The 23259-nt window shown below is 28.4% G+C and overlaps 1 protein-coding gene across 1 annotated transcript; it reads left to right on the forward strand.

Annotated features, from left to right (window-relative positions):
• Positions 1-9507: 9507 nt before the first annotated feature.
• On the forward strand, positions 9508-10316 carry LOC122271682 (protein FAM200C-like). Its single transcript, XM_043053798.2, has 2 exons — positions 9508-9664; positions 9775-10316. Exons 1-2 carry the CDS (start codon positions 9508-9510, stop codon positions 10314-10316), a joined length of 699 nt encoding a protein of 232 aa, XP_042909732.2.
• Positions 10317-23259: the final 12943 nt, after the last annotated feature.

The raw sequence follows: 23259 nt of genomic DNA on the forward strand, positions 1-23259 counted from the left end.
TATATATATATTTCGAGTCTATTTACTTAAAGACTACTCCAAAAGAATAGCTTTAAATAGTTTTAATAAGCACATTGTGAACGAAATACTGTTTTTAAAACAAACGGTCGATGAAATATAGTTAAAAATATCGTGCACAAATATTTTATATTCAATTTCAAAAATAAGATAAACTGTCACGCCTCAAGCAATCTTTTAATCTTGTATATTTTTTCTCTCTCAATCGAAAAGGATTTATCTGTAAATTGTTCCGGCAGTTCAAATTAGCATTCATTTTGATCTTTTCAAACAGTTAAAAATGACGCTATAGAATGTGAATTCAGCATTCGTCTAACTTAAGTTCCACTTCCAACATATATTTTTAACTTCAACCTTTTCGTAGAAACGATAAATTTCGCTTTAGAAATTTGTTTACAACTTTAGATTCTAAGAGTATAATTGACAAAGAATCAAATATAAGAGAATTTTATTTGTGGATTTTTATTCACTTCTCCTGTTTCTTGGAATTTTGTCTTTTTCTTTAAAATTTTGCTAATTGAAAGGCTGCATACTATAATAGATGAAAAATACTATAAATAGATTCTATAAAGAAATCCACGCATTCTATACACATTAAAATAGTTATGTATATAGCTATATTCGTATCAAAATTTGAAGGATGGGAAAATTAAATCTTATAGTGCCTACATTTGAAAACAGAACTAAAGTAAATATGTAATAAAATGTCACTTTCTTTCTGTTATATTCTCAATTTTTAAAGAAAAATAAATTCTTTTAGTTTAGCCAATCAAAATAAAAAATTTTATACTTATTTTTCATACATTAGACTTCTCACGGTATTGTATTCATTCCAGGTCAAAGATATGTGCTGAAGGTCCTTTTAGAACCAACTTTTTCTACTTGCAAGCGTAAACATTTCTTTCTTTTTTTCTTCTTCGGAATATTTTTTCTGAATAAGTATAACTTTTTTTTCAACAGATTAGCAAAATATAAGTGAGTTAGTAACCAAAATCCGGAAAAATATGGTTCCAATAATTTAACCAGAAGAGAGGTAAAAAATTTAGTCTCTTAATAATTACTTATAGTTATTTTTCAGGAAATTTCATAACCGAATCGGAAAATTTGAGTACGAAAAACCCCATCTACAAATTCTAGGATGAAGGAGGGAAACAGTTTTAAGCCGTTTTTCACGAAAATAATGGTAGAATAGCCATCAGTTACACTTTGAGGATATATTTATAATAATCACTTATTATTTTCTTTAATGATGGTCGAAAAAACCTTGAAATAAATATTGTACAAATGTTTTAGTCAATTTTAGTATAGCAATTTTAATATATTAATTTTAAATAATAAAAAATAAAATTTAAAAAGTAGGTCAAATGGCTTATGTTACACATTTTCACAAAAAAAGTTTTTTTTTTTTTAAATTTCAAGTTTTCAATTACTATTGGTCTGATTATGTTCGAAAAATGCATTTCGTAAAATAATAACAATTTTTTTATATATATAATTATTAATTTTGGAAATATGAATTTTATAATTTATAACGAAAGTTTTGTATTTGCTTAAAATCTTTCCAGATACATTAAAATTCGTCAAAGTAAAATTATCATTATGGTACGCAAATTTCAAATTGATTATCAGGCTATCTATTAGGTCTATATTTTCTAATTGTGATTATATTCTATATTTTTATTCCAAAAGAGATAAAGCTATTGAGTTAAAATGCTCCTTTTTTTAAAACAAGTCAGTTTTGTGTTAGAATTTGCAGTTTAATTTCCAGTTGGCGAAATTTCATTTGCGTATTGAAGTCGTCAGTCATTCGAACCATTAGGATAGACAAATAGTACACGAAAATCCCATCGTTAGTATAAAAAAGTAATTAGAGATTTTTTTTTTACATACGTTCAACAACACAATAGATGTCAATGCCTACTAGTACTAGCATATGTAATTCATTTCATATCGTGACGTAACGTCAGTTAGACATGATACAGCGATATAATGATGCATGATACAGCGATATAATGATACATGATACAGAGTACGATCTTTATTTATTTTTAACATAGAGAAGGTCAAATTTGAATAAAAAAAACACAATCAGAAATTTTAACTCAATCTTAAATAAATAAATAAAATAAATCTTAAATAAATAAAATAAATCTTAAATAAATAAATAAGATATATATGCTTTAAATCTTTGTTGCTTCGAAAAGAGTAAAGAGTCCTCATACTAATTATTGACTGGAGTTTAAGGCTTTTAAGTATTTCTCTATGACCAATTTAAACCAATAAACTGCCTACAATATTTTACTGATTTTCGTGAAGATTAATCATAATCCTAGAAGTGGGAAATAATAAAATATAAGGCAGAATTTTAAATCTTTTCTCTTCGCCTAGCATAAATATTTTCATATTTTCACTTACATGTTTTATACAAAAGTTAAACTTCTTAAAATAAAAACAAATCATATTATTATTTTAGAAATTCTCAAGCTCAAATTAAGAGTGGGTTCAAGTATATGAAATGACCAGAAACAAATCCAAATTGCAATTATAAACCTTTTGTGTTAGGTTTTCCGTCTTTTAATCCCTTTAATTAGAAGACTTCAGGAGGACAAAGAATTCTTTTAAAAGGAATATTTTATATTAGGAAAATTTATTTGTTTTTGTTTTTAAAGTTTGAGTTCAGTTTTAGAATTTTGTTCTACTTTGCAATGTTTTGTCATAATTTTTTTGTTATTTTCAGAGAAATTGTAGAAGCTAAACATACGAACAAATCAATGGACAGCAAGCAGATTGATAATCAGGAATTATAATCTTTGTAGAAGTTATTTAATTTTCTTTCGAAGAAAAACAATGACTTTTCATGATAACACATCTTTAAAATCTCTATCATATCTAATTTTTACTAAGGTTAAAAATTACAATTAGCCTAAGAAAGTTTCTTAAAATAGAAACAAGTAGATTTGGTTGAGTAAAATGGGTTCTGACAATTCTTTTGTTTAAATGTTCTCGTTAGATTATTTAATAAATGATTTAGAATTAAATATATTTTTAATTTATGCTATATTCAAGTTAATGTTTTGGAATAATGGTAAACTTTGAAGTAAAAAAATTTAAGATTTAAAGAAAAAGTAATTTAAACATGAATTTGATAGAAAAGAATTGTATTGGTGTTACTCTTGTATTAATTATATATACTAACAATAATATTAAATTGTATTAATTATATACATTTGCATTGTGATTAGTTTAAACTTCAGTCATTCGTAAATTTCAGGACTCTACGAAGAACTGTTGCACATGCAGCCAGACACATACACACAATTAACTCTAATTATTATCATACTCATTTGTTGATAAACATGAGACAATTAAATAATTGTCTTAATAATTATCTTATTAAATAATTATCTTATTAAATAATTATCTTAACAAATAATTATCTTAATAAATAGTTATCTTAATAAATAATTATCCTATAGATTTAAGATAAATCAGATTTCTTAGGTGTGACAATTACTAGGAAAAGAAAAAACACCTGACAGGAAAAACAAATCGTTGTATTTAATTATTATTCAAATAACTTTTATTTAAGATTTCGTAAGTACAAACTATTTCCAGGGGATGAGGTTTTCAAAGACAATTCGTTGATGAGCGTTTTAGTAAGTCATCTGTGACAAAGCTTGAAATACGGTTTCAAGAAAATGGATTTCGCTAAGGATGCCCCTTTTCAATGTTAAACTCAAATTTAAAACATGAATTTTGTATTTCCTGATAAAAAACTTCATTTGTTTCAAAAACATATAAATAGAAAGTAACAGTCGACAGGTTTCAAGTTCTCAAAAACAGACGTTAATTTCCTAGACACAGGGAATCAAGATGAGCTGATGTGATTGGTTTTGGAAATAATTTTGGCATTGACTGAACTTGAGTTGTCCTCAAGATTCCAGCAATGTGCAGTATTCAATGAGAAATTCTTCGAGAAATTTGTAGGAGTGAAATATGTCGATTGTTATTTCCTATTAATATATTTTTGAAGCGAATAAAATTTTTAATCAGTTATAATATACCACCGTTTCAGTTTCATGGGATTATTTATTTAACACTAATTTTGTGCTTCGCGTTTTAAATAGTAAACATAATCATTAAAAAAGTCGTGGGGAAGGGGTTGGAATAGTTGGGTATATTTTATGTGTAACCTTTCTGACATATCTTTGTATTCAAGATACTAAATTGACGTAGTTTGAAAAAACGCCCATTTAATACGCAATTTTATTAATTATATGGCAAATTTATAAAGCCGCATCAACGTTGTAAAACGAACTGTAGACTTTTCCTTTCAAATGAGACTTAATTTTTTTATGCTCTAAATAATTTTGGTTAATGAACAACCTAACATTTCGAATTTATTCTGAAACAGTTTATTATTTTTAAAAAAGAAAAAAAAATATGAGAAGTTAGAAAAACGGGGTAAAATATTATGTGCATTTTCTTAAATAGCTATATTAATTTTCTTAAACATTCGTTTCGAACCATGCCTCATTTTCTTAAATGATCATTTTGAGCTGTATAGTTAAGAATAAAATGCTCACCGGAAGTTTTTCTTACAGCAAGAATAATTGATGAAAAGAAAATATTTTAATTTTCCATTCTTGAAAATAAGATAATTTTTGAAAATAAGTTGCAAGGCTCTGCGAACTGTAATATAAAATTTTAATTAAAAAGTGTCAAGAAAGCATTCCCCAAAAACGCAATGTGATTTATCAAAAATAATAATAATAAATAAATATAGCCAAATTGACAAAAAATGAATTGTCAAGTTTAAAATATTTTAGTGAAATTTATGATATAAAGCATTTTACAAACTTAAGACAAAGCCTCTGTCAATGCTGCAATATAAAGAATATCAATTTTTGGAATTCGATTTCCAATCATTAACTTCTAAGTAAAATGAAGTTAATGCTTATTCTTATTGAAAAAATATATAGAGAATGAAAAGTTACTTAATATCTGAAACTATAAAAGTTAGGAAATGCTTGTAATGGTAATTGGGAATTTGATATCAAAAGGATTGTACTACGAAATCAGGCGAAACTTTTCTAAAAATAGAAATGTCATTATTTTAAAATAACATAATTGCCATATTACTGCTAATTTTTGCTTTCACTTAACGATATATTTTTCTTGCGTAATTTGGTTCCATCTCTGACAATTTCAATCCATTAATGCCTAAATGATTGTTACTAGCGAAGTATCAAATGAAAAAAAATTTTTATGTAATTTAGTAAAAATGGTTGTTAAGTAAATACTTTTAATAGTAATCAATAGAAGCATGTTTCGTCAGAAAACATTAGATTTTTTCATGCTAAGAATAAAAGAGCAAGATTTTATTTAATTGTGAATTTATTTACTTTTAAAAAAATATGAACTAAATGCATTTCTAAGAATGATTATTTTTCTAAATCTCACACTTTGAAGTCTTCAAATTTGAACTTGTGTGCTTAAATAAAAAGAATAATAAAAATGCAACTTAGACTACATTATGAAGTTCAGAAAACAAACAAAATACTGTACAAAAATTATTATTTTTAATTTTTGTTCAAAATTTAAACATAAAATAAGAACGCAATTTATCTTTTACTTCTAAATTGTTTCGTTGTGTTATCAATATAGCTTAAAATAATTACTTTTTTATCAAGCACTTTTAATGGTCTTAAATAGAATAAAAATGTTTCAAAATCAATAGAGAGGAGTTTTTTTCGATTATTTTTTGCTGCAAAGAATTTTCCTTTTTCTTAGAATTAAATCAGAGATGCATTATAAATAAAGAAAATAAAACCATATACTATGTTAAAACCGATTTCGTGCACACCACTCTTAGATGGTCATTTTTCTATTATTTTTGTTTTGCTGAACAATGTCAGGATATCTTTTACATACGCTCTTTCTGAATTCTTTTCTTTTTTTAACATTTGAGGTAGTTCTTTGAATAAAATATACTTTCATTATTTGTGCTGATGAATTTCCTGGAATTTCATAGTTGATTTAAGTATTTCTATCAATGCCAAGAAAATTGTTGATTTGATTTTTCACATCACATTTTAAATCAGAAGCAAAAATAAAACTTTGCACATTTTTTTTTAATTATTAATAGGAGAGATGAATTTAATTCTATTAGTTAAAATTACATGGGTTTCTTTTCCTAATTTTAGCATAAGGTGCTAAATTTGTCTTAAAATAGTCCAGCTTATAGAATAGTGTTTGTGTAGTGCGCTTTCAGATAAGTTGTCAAAACTCAAATAAGGTTAAGGTATACTTTATGCTACTTATTAATAAAGAAAAGAACATAAATAAAGCACTAATATAAGTACTACGAATAAAATTTCCCAGAAAGACACGTTTCAACCGCAATATTTTATAGAAGAAAGGGTCTTACTTTGTGTTATCTATGATTAAAGAAAATTCAAGCGAATATATGTAAAAAACTTAGCAAAATCAAACTGTAAAGAACCAAAAAAAAAAAAAAACAAGAACTACAGTAATCTACTTTTGTACCTTTACTTGCACTTTATTCGCGTGGTTTTTTTCGTTCTTCAAGTTATCAATGTATTCTAAAAATATATGGAAGAAGCAATTAATTTCTTGAACCGACTGCACAAGAGTGGTAGCGCTTCGCACTCCGGTGCCACAGGTCCTGGATTCGATCATCGGGCCGGACAAGGTTGACTCAGCCTTTCATCTTGTGGGGAGAGGAGTAATCGACTATGTCAACCGTCATCTATTAAAAGGTACCCCGACATAGAGTCGAGTTAACATGTCTTATATACTAGTGAATTGTAGTTGTAATTTTGTAGTGGTAGATACGCTACAGTACTCCCCCACTAGAATTATATCTGTGATAGAATTCGATGAACGAATACCACTAGTTGATTCATTGCTGTTTTGTGAGAAGCCGGGAGAGCTGTATTAAGATCACCGTATTTTTTTAGTGCTGAATGTGAGAGGTGTATTAACTTCACGGTCGTAGTCGCTCCTCTGTTGCCGTTAGCAGTCGAGTAATCACAAGTATGCAAGCCGACGTTGTGCGTGATCGAGACGAGACTGAGTAGCAACAGTGCGAGGAGGTGGATAATGTCGCAGTCACAAGTAGCAAGTCAACTGTTCAATGTGGATCATCCATCGAAGTAGGCGTTACTGTCTAGGTAGGCGTGTTCATATCGAAGTGGGCGTTACTGCCAAGGTAGGCGTGTTCACATCACGTCCGAAGGTCACCAATGTGGGGAGAGTAGTTACAGACCATGTCAACCGTCATCTATGAAAAGGTACCCCGACATAGAGTCGAGTTAACATGTTTTATATATACTAGTGAATTGTAGTTGTAATTTTGTAGTGGTATATACGCTACAATCTCCTCAGTTGGTCGATGAATGAGTACCAAGCATGCTTGGGAACTTAACACTGGTGGTTCCGCGTTCGGCTGACCACCTGACCGGAACATCTGTTCCTGCACCCCAGAACCCATGGTCAAGAAAACGGAGATGGGCACAGTAGGCCTTGGCCCTATATGGGCTGTCGCTTCACTAAGTTTAGTTTAGATTGGACAAAATAAATAAATAAATCATGCTTGTTTTGATCTAGTAATAAACTTTTTCACGTGCTAATAAGAAATACTATTGATTCGATGGTCAAATTTTGAATATGCTAATTGATTTAAGTTCTACGGACAATATATTAAGTTAACGAATGAGACACAAAAACTTTCGTTGACTCTTAATCTACCATATTTCCAACAAACTTGAGTTCTTGACCTTCAAAGTTTGGAAAGTGCAATGGAAAAATTATAAACTTAATAGTTAAATAAGGAGAGCGATCTGAAGGTATAGCCCCTTTATATTAATATCACTGCTGTCTGGAACCATTCCAGACAGCCAAAACATCTTGAACTCTGAAATCAAATATTTTTTTAAATTATCATTTTATATTTTATTTAAGATTATTGAGTATTTATTTGTTTATCTATTTAGATTTAATTATTAATAAAAATTTCTTTAATTGTATGCTACTACATATTATTACTGAATTTTAAACCATGTAATTTTAACTGAGATGATACAGAATTTGTTCTTACTTATTCTCAGGAATGAAATTTTTCAAACTGAATTTCTTAGTTTTTTTTCTTTTAGAACTTTGAATCGATTTCATTAAATTTTTGTTTTATTCATTTCAAATTACAAACTTTCAAATGATTTAAAATTAGTGTTATACAATTGGTTTTGTATGATTTTTGTAAATATTTTATAATATACATGTTAAGGGAGGTGATTACGAGAAATTCTCCACATTATTTAACTAAATTATAGAAAAAGTTCTAAGCGATCAAAAAGGAAGATGGGCTAAACAAAAAAATACCGGTAAATACACTCAAAATAATATCCATTAAATAAATTTCTCCAATGGTGTTCAAGAAATCGAAATAATAAATTCACGACTGAATTAATGCAACTGTTCTCGAAAATTCAACCTCTTTTCGAAATCTTACAATTCATGACATATAAAAATGAAAACAAATCGTATCCTTATCAAAGGCATATTCCCCAACAAATTTATGAAGGTTAAAAATTAGAAAGATTACAAAACAGTTTCGAGGTAATTTTTTGTTTAGTCACGGGGAAAATTTCATTAAAGCATAATTCGTATGCATGGTAATATAGATTTGTCCTTTTGAAAATTTATGTTAAGTCCTTTGTTTAACTAATAATAGATTATATAGAAATATCTCGCTTATTTAAATGCAAATTGGCTTCATTATTCCGAACATAAAATATGAACGTATATAATAATTTATTCTTTACTGCATTAAATTATTCTTTCATTATTTTTCAAACAACTGTTAAAATTTAAAACAAAATAGTTCTTGAACTTTACATAATAAAATTCATTGTTCTGCAATTATGTAATTAGTTATTCTGCAATTATAATTATGGGACTCTAGTTTAAATGTGATTTTATAATTTTAATCATAATAATTTTTATGCTTCATTCTATGATTATTTGTAAGGATGAAGTTCGGCAAAAATTAATGAGCTTTTTGATGTTCCCATAGAGTCAGAAATGCGGTAAATTTTGGTGAGTGGTATCTAAAAATTAAATAAAACCAGTGTTTCCCAACGTGGGGCCCACGCCCCACTGGGGGACATTTTGATTGTTAAGGGGGGCAATACGAAAATGAACTCGACACGAGTTTAACCCTTTTGTTCCGGGCTGTTTAAATGCAATGCTTGATTTCAGTGCCAAAATTGAAAGAAAAAAGCAAATTCTTAAATAATTGCAGCCAATAAATATTATAAATTCGTTTAACGAGACCAAAATATCAACTGGGTTCTTGGTGTTGTCCTGTTAACTTCCCTGCGGCAGACTGCATTCTTCGCGTGGACCCCCGGACGCTTTAAAATCTCGCTAAACAATGCAGTTGTTCGCATCTGAGGAATAGACGAAATGAGTGAAGATATTGAAAAACAACTTGCTGAAAAGCTGAAAACAAGAAAATTCCCAGTGCAAATGGATGAATCAACTTTGATATACAGTGTGGCAGTATTGATAACTTACGTAAGATATATTGATAAAGGGCATTTTGCTGAAGAAATGTTGTTCTGTAAAAGATTAGAAAGCACCACTACCTCCAAAGATATTATATAATATGTTAAAGAAACTACTTAGATGTCACTAATATACCAATGAAAAATATAACATCTTGTACTGCAGATGGTGCTCCTAATATGATGGGCAAGAAAAATTGTTGCTTAAAATTGATGAAAGATGAGAATCCAGAAATGATTCTCGTGCATTGCGTTATTAATAGGGAAAACTTGGTAGCTAAAAACATCTTGACTTTTCTAAATGAAGTACTACATTCAGTAATAAAGTGTATCAATACTAATGAAGCTAATGCCAAATATGAGCATCTTTTCAAGCTATTTTGTGAAAAACAAAAGGCAGACCATGTGAGACTTTTGCTTCACACTGAATTAAGATGGCTCTCTAAAGGGAACTGCTTGAAAAGAATTCTGGAACTGTTTGATACTTTCAGTGATTCTTTAAGCGACAAACTTGAAATGAAGTATCTGTTAACACTCGATGGTAAAGCATTTGTGAGTTATTTAGCCGATATCTTTGAAAAACTAAATACATTAACTAAGCGACTTCAAGGAACAAATGAAACTCTTGTTGGTGCAAAAGCAAAGATATTTGGTTTCATTACCCTTATTGAGTTAAGTCAGAAATATATTAACAACAAAAATTTTTGAACGGTTTCATTGGCTCCAAAAATGTGAAGTAAATGATCCCTCTTTACTTGATATTGTCATCTGAAAATTTTATCGACTGATTTAAAAGAAAGATTTTCTGATTTAAAATAAATTGATTTTCCAGCATGGATGATGCAGCCAATGTTAGTGGATTTGTTTGATATATCAAATATGCAGTATCAAGAAGAACTCGCATAAATGCAAAATGATGGGTCAGTTGAAACTTAATTTAATATAAAAGGAGTGATGGCATGGCTTTGAGAGGAAACAGAAATCAAATACACAAATTCTACCAACTGTGCAAGAAAACTATCGTTAATGCTTCCATCTTTATATTTAGCTAAATGTGGATTTGGTGCTGCAAATGATTTACGGATAAAAAAAAGAAATCGTCTTGAAATAACACAATGGGGAGACTTGAGACTGAAAGTAACCAAATTGGAACCTAGCATAAAATCTCTGCACAGCAATCATCAAGTGCAAGGATCTCACTAAATTAAAATATAAAATTATTATAGAAAAATCTTTATTAAAATTATTTGAATTTTAGTTTTTCATTATATGTTTTGAAAATTTACTTACCGTGTTTCGTTAACAGTTTCCTAGTGATTTATTTCCAAAACCCATCATTTAAGTTTAAGTGAACAATTCAATTTTTTAATATTAAAAATTATGTATATGTTACATAGGAGGGCATAAGAATTTTGGAAAGGCTTAGGTGGGGCATGGCACGAAAAAGGTTGGGAAACACTGGACTAAACAATTAAGATTAAAAAACTTCGGTGAATATTTTTGAAGAACCCTTGTCATAAAGATTTCCTGGCGAAACTCACTAAACTTATATTTATTTTAAAATACATTAATATTATAGTTTTAGGATTCAAGTTTAAGTATGATTTCATAATTTTAATCAAGTTGAATGCATTTGATAGATTGTTTTAGTTGAATTGAATGTTATACAGATTCCTGAAGTTAAAGTGAAGTTGAATACATTCTTGTAATTTTTTAATTGCAATAAATCCTTTTTCTGATATTTTATAATGCAATCTACTTCATGTTTTCTAAAATATTTTGTAATAGAATTTTATTTTTTTTATGCTGCAATCTATGATATTACGTAAATTACGCTATGATATTTGTAAGGATGAAGTTCGGTAAAAATTAACGAGCTTTTTGATGTTCTCATAGAGTCAAAAATACGGGGAATTTTGATGAGTGGTATCTAAGAATTAAATAGACTAAAACATTAAGATTAAAAAAACTACGGTGAATATTTTTGAAGAACCCTTGTCGCAAAGATTTCCTGGTGAAACTAACTAAGCATATATTTATTTTGAAATACATTAATATTATAGTTTTGGGATTCAAGTTTAAATATGATTTCAAAATTTTAATCAAGTTGAATGCATTTGATGGATTGTTTTAGTTGAATTGAACGTTATACAGATTCCTGTAGTTAAAGTGAAGTTGAATACATTCTTGTAATTTTTTAATTGCAATAAATCCTTTTTCTGATATTTCATAATGCAATCTACTTCATGTTTTCTAAAATATATTTTGTAATAGAATTTTATTTTTTTATGTTGCAATCTATGATACTACGTTAATTACGTTATGATATTTGTAAGGATGAAGTTCGGCAAAAATTAACGAGCTTTTTGATGTTCTCATAGAGTCAAAAATACGGTGAATTTTGATGAGTGGTATCTAAGAATTAAATAGACTAAAAAATTAAGATTAAAAAAATTACGGTGAATATTTTTGAAGAACCCTTGTCGCAAAGATTTCCTGGTGAAACTAACTAAGCATATATTTATTTTGAAATAAGTTAATATTATAGTTTTGGGATTCAAGTTTAAATATGATTTCAAAATTTTAATCGAGTTGAATGCATTTGATAGATTGTTTTAGTTGAAATGAATGTTATACAGATTCCTGAAGTTAAAGTGAAGTTGAATACATTCTTGTAATTTTTTAATTGCAATAAATCCTTTTTCTGATATTTCATAATGCAATCTACTTCATGTTTTCTAAAATATATTTTGTAATAGAATTTTATTTTTTTATGCTGCAATCTATGATATTACGCTAATTACGTTATGATATTTGTAAGAATGAAGTTCGGCAAAAATTAATGAGCTTTTTGATGTTCTCATAGAGTCAGAAATACGGTGAATTTTGATGAGTGGTATCTAAGAATTAAATAGACTAAACAATTAAGATTAAAAAACTACGGTGAATATTTTTGAAGAGCCCTTGTCACAAAGATTTCCCGGTGAAACTCATGAAACATATATTTATTGTAAATTACATTCATATAGAATAAATTCTTAAGATTTAGACAGAGCTTTTAGAAGATTAAATACTTAAAGACTATTTTAAGTAGAAATTCATTTAGCTGCTCTTAATTAAGTAAGCCTGTTTGGTAAGCAAAATTATTTAATTAGGTACTATTTGAAATCACCAAATATATTAAGAGCATTATTAAGAAAGAAGAAAGAAATATTCCACTTGCATAAATTTTATTCCAATAGCATTGAAATCTGAATTAGGTGGACCAAATCTGTACTCAAGCAATATTTGAATTATAACTTATCAGAAACTTATTAATCCAAAATAGAGCACGCTATTAATTGTGACTTAATTATGATTCATCTTAAAATTTATAAATTCCAAGTTGCCAAACTAATTAAAATAAAATATGGGAATCAATTCGTACAGAGAAAATTTTTTTCCTCCAAATTACTGTACTGTATGTTTCTGGTAAAAAATAACATTCTGGTAAATAAAACAAAAATATACTCCTTTTAAATGATGCATTTTTTAGTTTTTCTCTTCATATGGTAACGTTTTATTGAAAATTTTGGTTTGCAAAGTTATAGTTGTTATTACAACTAATTCAATATGAAATACAAAACTGCAAAGTAAATTTAACCGTAAATAGGGTTTCCATACCACGTTCAACGGTGTCAGGATGAAATTGAACATTTTAGCGCACTTGGCAAATCTGATCACATTTTATGAAACTATGAGTTATTCTTAATTATACAAAAATCATCACCGAAGCACTTCAATAAAATTTACTGAGTTTTTGGAGCTCCTATAGAGCCAGAAACAGGGTAAATGTTACCATATTCTGGTAGTTTTGAATATACTTTATTTGTGTAATAATTTCCTTGATCACGAATTTTTAATATAACGTTTTTCCTACGGCTTATACACTGGTGGACAAAATTAAGAGATGGAAGGCACTTTCCCAAATATCTCAAAAAATACTGAATATAAGTAAATGAAATTTGGTTTGGATATAGCTTATTCCATGATAATAAAGTATGCAAAACAATTGCCAATAAATCCAATGTAGTCTGAACTTAAGGATAAAAGATGGCAATAAAAGTTAGGCTTGTACAGTGTGTGCTGCCTCTAGTATGGTGTATGGTTACCCCTAACAGACAGGCAGCATGCACAACGAATATGCATGCTGTTAATAAGGGAGTTAAGGAGGATTTGTGGAAGAACCTCCCATTCTTCCACCAGAGCAATTTTTAACTCCAGAATGGTTCTGGGGGAAAGGTTGGCGCCTCGCAATAGCTCTCCCAAGAGCATCCCAAGCATGTTCAATAGGATTCAGGTCAGGGGATTTGGCTGGCCAATCCATTCGTTGAATATCCTCGCTTTCCAGATACTCATCAACCATGAGACCCCTATGTGGTCACACATTGTCGTCCATAAAAATGAACTCAGGGCCAACAGCGCCCCTGAAAAGACGCACATAGGCTCTATGACCTCCTGCCTGTACCTCTGGGCATTCACGGAACCATTGTCAAGCACATGGAGCGGTGTGCGGGTATCTTGCATGCGCGAAAATGCTTTCCAACTCTTAATTTTGTCCACCAGTGCATATGTGTGTGTGTGTGTGGAGATAATGATATCTAGAACTTTTCTGCAAATAGTTTCGAATTTTTGAAAGGGTGATATTAAGAATACGTACTTTATCACTAAGTACTAACTAAAATAAAAAAATAAGTTATGTACTATAATAATTAAAAAATAAAATTAATAGATAAATATTAAAAATCGCCATATTATTATTGACACCAATGATGCTTAATTAATTTTTGTATTAGGCATGACTGGTAATTGTACCAAATGTACAAATATAGGTACAATGTACTATATTAGCATATTTGATAATTATTAAAAGTACATCTCTACTTTAATATAAATACTGCGAAAAGTGGTTTTATATGATCCCTCAAAAGGGATAAGTAACGGAGAAAATCGTTAAAAAATCGCACAAAAAAATAAAAACTTGAATTACGGATTATTGGGAAAACTGTAATGATATAGAACTTTTATTATGTGCTGATTTCTGCGACCAACTCTTTAGTGGCACCATGCAAAAGCTTAAATGCGGTCTTACAGCGTTTGAAACTCATTTTGGTTAGCTGGTCATGGGTAAATTGCCTTGAGAGAAGTTTGACTACTCAACAAACATTATAACTTCGTTATTAACGTTATAATATAAAGGTTATATAGACGTTATTTGTAAAAGAAAAAGCATCAATAGCAAATCTCTGAGAAATTCTGATATAGACTGATTTTAACTTTTTAACATAAATACTCATTTACATGTTTTTGCTGTCTTTCAGTTCTTGAGAGACTCTTTAAATCTAATTTTTTTTTAAAGTTTATCTTTTGTTTCAAAAATGTATTGTTTACAGTTTTAGATTGGTGTATTTTTAACTTAAAGAAGTTTATAGCAAATAAAGCTCATTTAGTTTTGTCAAAAAAAACTGTACAAATTCATAAATAACATTGTCTAGATTTTTGACTGGATGATTTTGAGTCCCGAATTTACTTATTTAAAGAGACGAACCAGCTAGTCACCGAAAGCAGCTAATATAGGATTAAAAATGGGAGAATATAGGAGATAATATAAGAGAAACTCTTATCAACATTTATAATTTTATTAAAAATTTCTTTACGCATTGAGAATTTTGAAATTAGAGCACATTTTGTTTCTTTTTACTTCCGCATTTAGTTGCACTATTCCAAAAAATGTTAGCTACTCCTGAAATACATGACTTTGTTCTGAATTCAAAGGTTGTAAAATGAGCTTTTTCTTCTTTATAAATGAATTGCTTAGAAAAGTTTTCTTTATTAATTGGTCCGCTCAAATATTATATTTCAAAGAAATGGGAAGTTGTTAATTTAATTAATGAACATGTCTAAGAGTTAATATTACTAAGCGGACTTTCTATGGGACATACGTTAGACATTTTTGTATAATTTGAGCAATACGGTAAAATTAACTTCGTTTATAATTTACAGCCTTCAATATTAATTGAACAAATACATGTGGTGATAAATACATAAGAAACTTTCTTTTTGTTTTTCAATTTTGGAAGCTATTAAAATTTTCCACGCCTTCCCAAGATTAGGATCTTGATTTCAGATTTTTTAGGATTTTTCGAAATGAAGCAGCATCGTTAATTATTTTAAAGGGTTACATTCACGATTCGGTAATAGTTTACAATCGGTAGTTCTTATTACATTGCCATCAAGCAGAGAGCTTTTTTGGAAATTAAATTTCCCATAATCTAAATTTGACAAAAAAAGGATGAATCTTTCCTTCTTATTTAATTTTGGAAACTATAGAATAAGCACATTTTTAAAATCGCGTTTTTAGAGAAAAAATATTTTAATAATTAGAGCAAAATATTTCATCTAAAAACATGGAAATATATATTTAATAAATGTAAAACGAAAAGGAAAAATATTTTAATCCTGCAACTTGAAGTCGACCTAATTTAAGAATCAACACATACCGAATCAAAATATAAATAAGGAAAATAATGAAAATCTATTAGTTCTATGAAAAATAAATTGATTTCTCTGCGTAATATTATTAATCGATTATCTTACTTTTCCAATAAGATTGTGTTTCAGAAACGCGAAGAAGACTGATTGTAATATCAGACATTTCTCATCCAAAAATATATACGACAAATTTTATAAAGAGGTGAAGTTTTTAAAATGATCATAATTGAAAATTGAATTGCGGCATTATAATAATTTAAATATTAAAAGAGAATAAAGTCTAAGAGAAGAAAGTTTATTCCAAGAATTATTTTCATGTTTATTCAGTCAGTTCCAGGAAATTTTATCTCCCAAGCTCATAGAAGCATGAATGAAGTTAAATTGGTAACAAGAAAAATTCGTTGAAAGTTTTTTTTTCTACGATCATTTTCGATGAACTTTATTTAATTGAATGCAAAGTAATTATGGGGTTTGAATTTAAAAAACTTTTAAATAATTTTTCGTTAGATGTTAAAGTTACTTGCAAATATGCGATGTAGGAGAAAGCATTATGCGATTATCACTGAAGATTGAATGTCACAAAAGCTTTTGTTCGTATTTAAAATACAATATTTCTAATGGATTTCCTTTGTCTCATTAATTGTGAATCAATTTTTATTTCTTGTTGATTTTTAGTTACGATCCCTGTTTTGCAAAACTTTTCTTAAATAAGGCTTTAAAATAAGGTATTTTCAAGTTTAAAATGTTTTTCTTTTCCTCACTGACAACTGATATAAAGAATAATTACAACAAAAAAAAGATAGAAAAATTTGAAGTTGTAAATATTCAGTGAATAAATAAAGTCCTACTGATGTTTTATTCTCTAAATTATAAAATTATACATAAATTTAAATTCTTTGTATTAAATAAATTTCGTTCAGCTTCTTTTAAAATGTACAAAGAAGGTTAAAAATATAAACATTCCATTTTTTAGTTTAATCATTTACTTTTTCGTCCTAATTTAGAAAGGTGTACGAATGCTTTATGAAACAGAATAATTTATCAAAGTAACAAACATTAAATGAAAGAAATCTTTCAAACCATATGTAACAAAAGGGTTTAACTGCTGCACATTGTTAAAATCTTAGATCAGTTCACGCACTGCGTCCCATAGCAGGGAGTTTTTCATATGATTTCTGAAGTATTTTATTATGAGTATTTTATAATTAGTATCATATGAGAGATTTACTGGATTTTAGCCTTACTTGATAATTTTTTTCTTCATTCGATCATTTATTATTAATTATTTATCTGTGTAACACCAGGAATAAAGAATTTTGAAAGCTCTATGAAACCACGAGTTAAATTTGCTATTTAAAGGTTCTTTTAACAACTTTAATAGTTTAATGCCAACAAGAAGGAAAAAAAATAATAAAAAAACTTAAATAATTTACTAAAAGTCAATTCATAGGAAAAACTTTGATTTTGTTTTAGAAAGGTATGGAAAAACATAAAAATATCATCCAAGAAAGTTTTGAAGCATGTACTAATTTAGCAAGATAATTTGTAGCAGGGCTTAAACATAATTATAGTATTGTGACTATAGCTGTAAAAAAATTATAAAAATTTTGTGTCATTGGTTAGTTTAGTTTAGAACGGCATAAAAGATAATCTAGCTTTCATTAATGCTAATCGCATTTGTGAACTTATGTGGTGACAAATACATAAGAAACTTTCTTTTTATTTTTCAATTTTGGAAGCTATTAAAATTTTCAACGCGTTCCCAGGATTAGGATCTTGATTTCAGATTTTTTAAGATTTTTCGAAATGAAGCAGCATCGTTAATTATTTTAAAGGATTACATTCACGATTCGGTAATAGTTTACAATCGGTAGTTCTTATTACATTAGGTGATTTAAAAATAAATCAATATGTATGAAAACGAATCAAGAACCAATCAAATAACGTTAAAGAAAAGTTGCAAAAACGACGACAATGAAGGCAACTGCAACAAAGAATCAATTCAACCAGAAACGGGGTTTCAGCAGAACTGCGAAGAAATTTCGATAAGTAAGAAATCAAAATTTCAAATAGTGATGAATTTCAGCTGCTAAATTTATAAATTAATTGTAACTTGTATTGATCTCAGGCATAGAGATCCAAATGCCCTTTGAGCATTCCATCCAGCCGGAATGTGGGCATAATTTTGATAGATGGCATTAAAATGGTAAGATAAATTTTGTTGGTAGCTGTCGGAGAAAGATAGAAACATGCATTGTCATCAAGCAGAGAACTTTGCTGGAAATTAAATTTCCCATAATCTGAATTCTGCACTAAGAAAAGGATGAATCTTCTCCTCTTATTTAATTTTAGAAAATATAGAATAAGGAAAGTTTTAAATCGAGTTTTTTGTAAAAAAATATTTTAATAATTAGAGCAAAATATTTCTTAAAAAATATCTAAAAACATGGAAATATATATTTTATAGATGTCAAACGAAAAGGAAAAATATTTTAATCCTGAAACTTAAAGTGGAATTAATTTAGGAATCAACACAAACCGAATTAAAACATAAATAAGAAAAATAATAAAAATCTATTAGTTCCATGAAAAATAAATCAATTTTCTACTAAGCAAAACATACTTTAAGAACAATGAACGAAAATCATTACGAGGAACTTCTAGAATTTTTCCCGAAATCCTTATTTTTAAAAGTGCTGTAAGTTTATTAAATAGCATGGTAATTATTTTTGAAGGGTTTTTGGAACACCTTTCAAATGAAAAATTAAATTTCTACCGAAAGGATTTTTCTTTATGCCATTAAAAACACAAAAATATCGGATGAATAATTAATAATATTTCTCATATGAATAAAAGCGATTTCATGTAAGGATGTTTAATATGCTAATACTTTAAAATCCTCAGTTAATTTAGCCGCTTGGAAAAATATTTCACAACAATTTTTTGTTCAAGCAATTTTTATTTTATTACTTTATTTAACATTGATTTCAATAATTTAAATCTGAGTTAGGTTTATATTTTTGAGCACTCTATAAACTATGAAAAACATTAANTAATTAAACTTAATATTTAAAACTTTTCTTTAAAACATTCGAGGCATAATCGTCCCAGCCAAATCAATTTTTTAAAGAGTGTGGGAAAAAAACACATTTGTTATGCTGTGTTTTTGTTGTTAAAGTAGAATGTCGCGAATAAGATAGATAGCAATATCAGAAATTGGCAATAAGAAGTGAATAAAGTTAGATTACGATAAATTGAGTTTTCTAATGTAGTATCTCTTCCGTAAATGGATCTTTCAGAAATCCTAGCACATGAATTTGGTGTGATAAAGATAGTCTAATGTGATTGGTATAAATGAAACGAATTATTGCAACTTGCTAATGATCAACTTTTTATTTCAAAGAACAATCGTGACTAATTGATTTCCTAATGAATAGAAAGCGTAGTAATAATAAATTTTGTAGATACTGTACTTTTGAGAGAGATTTATTTATTGTTGGTGTCCTTTTTCTTGCCTAATTTGCTAATATCTTGCTTCTATTTAATATCCTGTAGAATGAAGAAGAAAAAGTAAAATTTTAAATTTACTATGAAATAATTCGCAATAAGCATCTTAATTGTTTCGAAATCTTAAACTTGATTGTTTTTAGATATTCGTGTCGGAAAATTAATAAATCAGAATAAACATCATTTAATATCTTACTGAGTCATTCCTTAATTTTTCATTCGTCTAAAAGTGGACAAATATCATAGGGTCAGTTTTCTTTCTTTTTTTGTACGGGGTTATTTATACAAAGAGCTCAAACATAGTGTTATTTTTTAACAAATTATTTTATTTATTTATTGGCTTTGAGAAAACCAAAATATCTACAAATTAAATTAAAAATTGCGTCGATCTTTAAAACCTTTAACAAAAGTGAAGGGACATTGAAAGCGTAATTAGTTCAAAACCTACAGAAGGTTCATACATGAAAGGTAAGATTAGGTATTAGAAGATTTCCAGTTCAGGCTTGATGTTTTCCTGAGTACAAAATTAGGGGCAGGAGATAAAATAGAAGCAATGCTATTCATTCATTGCCGACAGTTGATGTTTGTTTTAGCATTTATTTAAAAAAAATCATTATACCTTAAGTATCATCATGGCATTATAATACTTAAAATCAATTTTTCATTTAAAAATAGTCACAAATAAATCTTCAGCTTGAAATTTTCAAAAATTTTAGAAACGTCATCTAAAATTAAAAAAATCAGCAAAAAAAATGCGATTGCTAATTATCTGGACAAATAAAAAATAATGAGGTCTAAAACGTTGCTATGCACCTGCAAAGGCAATTGCAAAACCAATAGCGTATCTTCTCGGAGAAAATTTGCAAGGAATTTGTGTAATTGTGCTTGATATTTATAAAATTTGTCACGCTAAACGAAATATCCCTCAGAAGTCAGAGCAAAGTAATTTTCCGGTACAGTACATTATGCTAAGTAATCCTTTATGCTCTAAAAATCTTTATTTTTAGGAGGGAGTTATCCTTTTAGGTCTTCAGAAGTATCTGTACTTTTTTAATAACCATACAAATAAAAAATTAGATTAATTTTCTAAATGCTGCATTAGTTACATATCAAGTTCTAATCAATTAGTTTTTGAACCACTTGCGGTACTTATATTCACAATTATTTTCATTTTGGTTTCTTTTCGAAAAATTCTTTAAAAAGAAATGAAATTCCTTTGAAACTATTATCACATAATGAACAAAAAAAAGATAAAGAAAATAGTTGAAAAAAGTCAGTTTTTACTCTTTCGTATATTTTATCTTTTTTTCTGTATTTCTTATTTTAAAAGTTAATAACTATTAAAAATACGCTGATCACTGAATCTGCGATTTTGTATTTTGAATCTGCTATATATGCATATTGTTTATAATTCCATGTAATGTATTATGGATTAAAGTATTTGAAAAAAGTAATTGATTCTCTAAATTACAAAAGTTTGAGCTGAAGGTTTTATGTGATGATGTTGTTATTTTTTTTTACGCTTGCTTCATATCTGAAATTCTTGAAACATTTTGAGGAACAGACTGCTCATGAATCCTAAGCACTGTAACTATAAAATTAAAAAATGTTAAAAAAAGGTATACGATGAAAAATATTAAATTACTTGGTAGCTCGGCCATGGGTATTTTGTTATGCATTAAACGCAGGAATAGTTTTTGCTTATTTCTCGACCTAGCTTTTAATATATACACCAGCGATTATTAATCGCTGGGGTATACCACATTCCTTGTCAGTGCGACCTGAGCTACATCGGGCAAACATAACGCGTTTTAAAATTTAGACTTAAGGATTACGCTAGATATGTCTGTTACTAAGAATTCGAGAAATTTTCAATTGCTCCACATTGTTGGAATTTTAGGCATAAATTCAATTTTGATAATGCTAAATATATTTCCACTGAAGTCGCATCATCTCATCTTGATGGCTTGGAATCTTGCTTTATTCATCTGAATTTTGAATTTTTTTGGTAACGACATTAGTTTCTTCCCTCCTTTCCACAACGCATGCCCTGATTTGCAAATCTGATTTGCAAATTTCACCCTGATTTGGAAATCAGTTACTGGGATTTTTCTTGTTCTGTTTTTCATCTCATTTTTCTCTCTTAACCTCTGTGGCTTTCTATTTTTGTTTCTCACCTTTATTTTTCCTTTTACATTGGCAACCTTACGTTTTTTTTTTCAAATCATTTTCGTTTCCTTTGCTTTCACCTTTGGAAAATCTTGAAAATGGGCACCTATTTTTGAAGGGCTTGAAACATATTGATTGTTATTTCATATTTATTTTCTGTTTAAAGAACCACAGCAACAATGGATTTTTTGTAATTTTTGAAGCGAATTTGAGTTTTCAATCAAAAATAGATCACTTCTTACTATTGTAGTTTCTTGGGATTATTTATTTAAGATACATTCTTTGATTTTTGTTCTCAACGTAGTTGTTTTAGAAAATTTTGGTAACTGAAAATATTTATCTGTAAACCAAATTTTGTTATTCATTCAATGCAGGAGTGGTCTCTACAGGTTTAAAAACCTAGATTTTAAATTTAACTTATGTGGGGCAACTCATTCCGCCATAAATCAATAACTTTTTAAGTGAAACGTAAAATACGACTTTTTTAAAATTCAATTTCTCAGAAACTTTTCGATCGATTTTACTCAGATTTTGCTAAGTAAAATTACATTCTTTGCAATTATGTCAAGAAATGTATGCCTCTAAAATTTTTTCGATCATTATTAACTAAATACTGAAAAGTAACTAATTTTTAATAAACGTTTTTTTTTTTGTTGCATGAATTTGTCTTTGGATAAACAAATTTTATAATTGTGAGCGAAAAGTTTTCAATTCACTTAAAAAGTTCTCGAGATATGGTGAAATAAACCAAAACTAATAACATTTGGTGGTCTAAACTTTGGACCACTCTCCTAACTATATTATTGAGACCATATTACCCAGATAGCGGCTACCCCATTTACTCTGGGAGCCAGAAGCCAGAATCTATTGAAAATTGTGTTCTTCGACTGATTTCCTAACTTAAAATATCGTCTGTACTAATTAGCATATTTCAGGTCCTGGTCAAGATTGAGTCCTAGAACGTGCAGATCCGTTAATTAGATCAAAAGTTTCACTCAGGGTGGTCCGTTTCTTATTTCGCACACTGTACAAATATGGTTCGAAACTTATTGTCGAGGAAGAATTCCTTGGTGAAAAAGGCTAGCGGTGAGGAAAAATTAATAATTTCTTTGAAATACCACGATTGGATAAGTTTGGTAGTTTGGAAACCTCTGTCTCAAAAAGAATTTCCTTCTTTTATCGAAATGTTGGTTTCCCAACTCCCTCACTTTTTCTGCAGTAAAACACATTTACAGGGCATTTCGCTATGATGTGAAGGGCTTTTTTCCTTCGAACTATCTCAACTGTTGAAATGAAGGATACGAGGAAGGCAAATTTCTAACTGTGTTTTCAATCAATTTTATTTATTTTTCGCACATAAAACTGACGGCAGATTTTTAATATATCAGTCAGTCAATTTGCGATACATGTCTAATAGAGTCCTTGGTAGTAAAACGGGAAAATC

The sequence above is a fragment of the Parasteatoda tepidariorum genome, chromosome 7, assembly GCF_043381705.1.
Source record: "Parasteatoda tepidariorum isolate YZ-2023 chromosome 7, CAS_Ptep_4.0, whole genome shotgun sequence".
In the NCBI taxonomy this organism is placed as follows: Eukaryota; Metazoa; Arthropoda; class Arachnida; order Araneae; family Theridiidae; genus Parasteatoda; species Parasteatoda tepidariorum.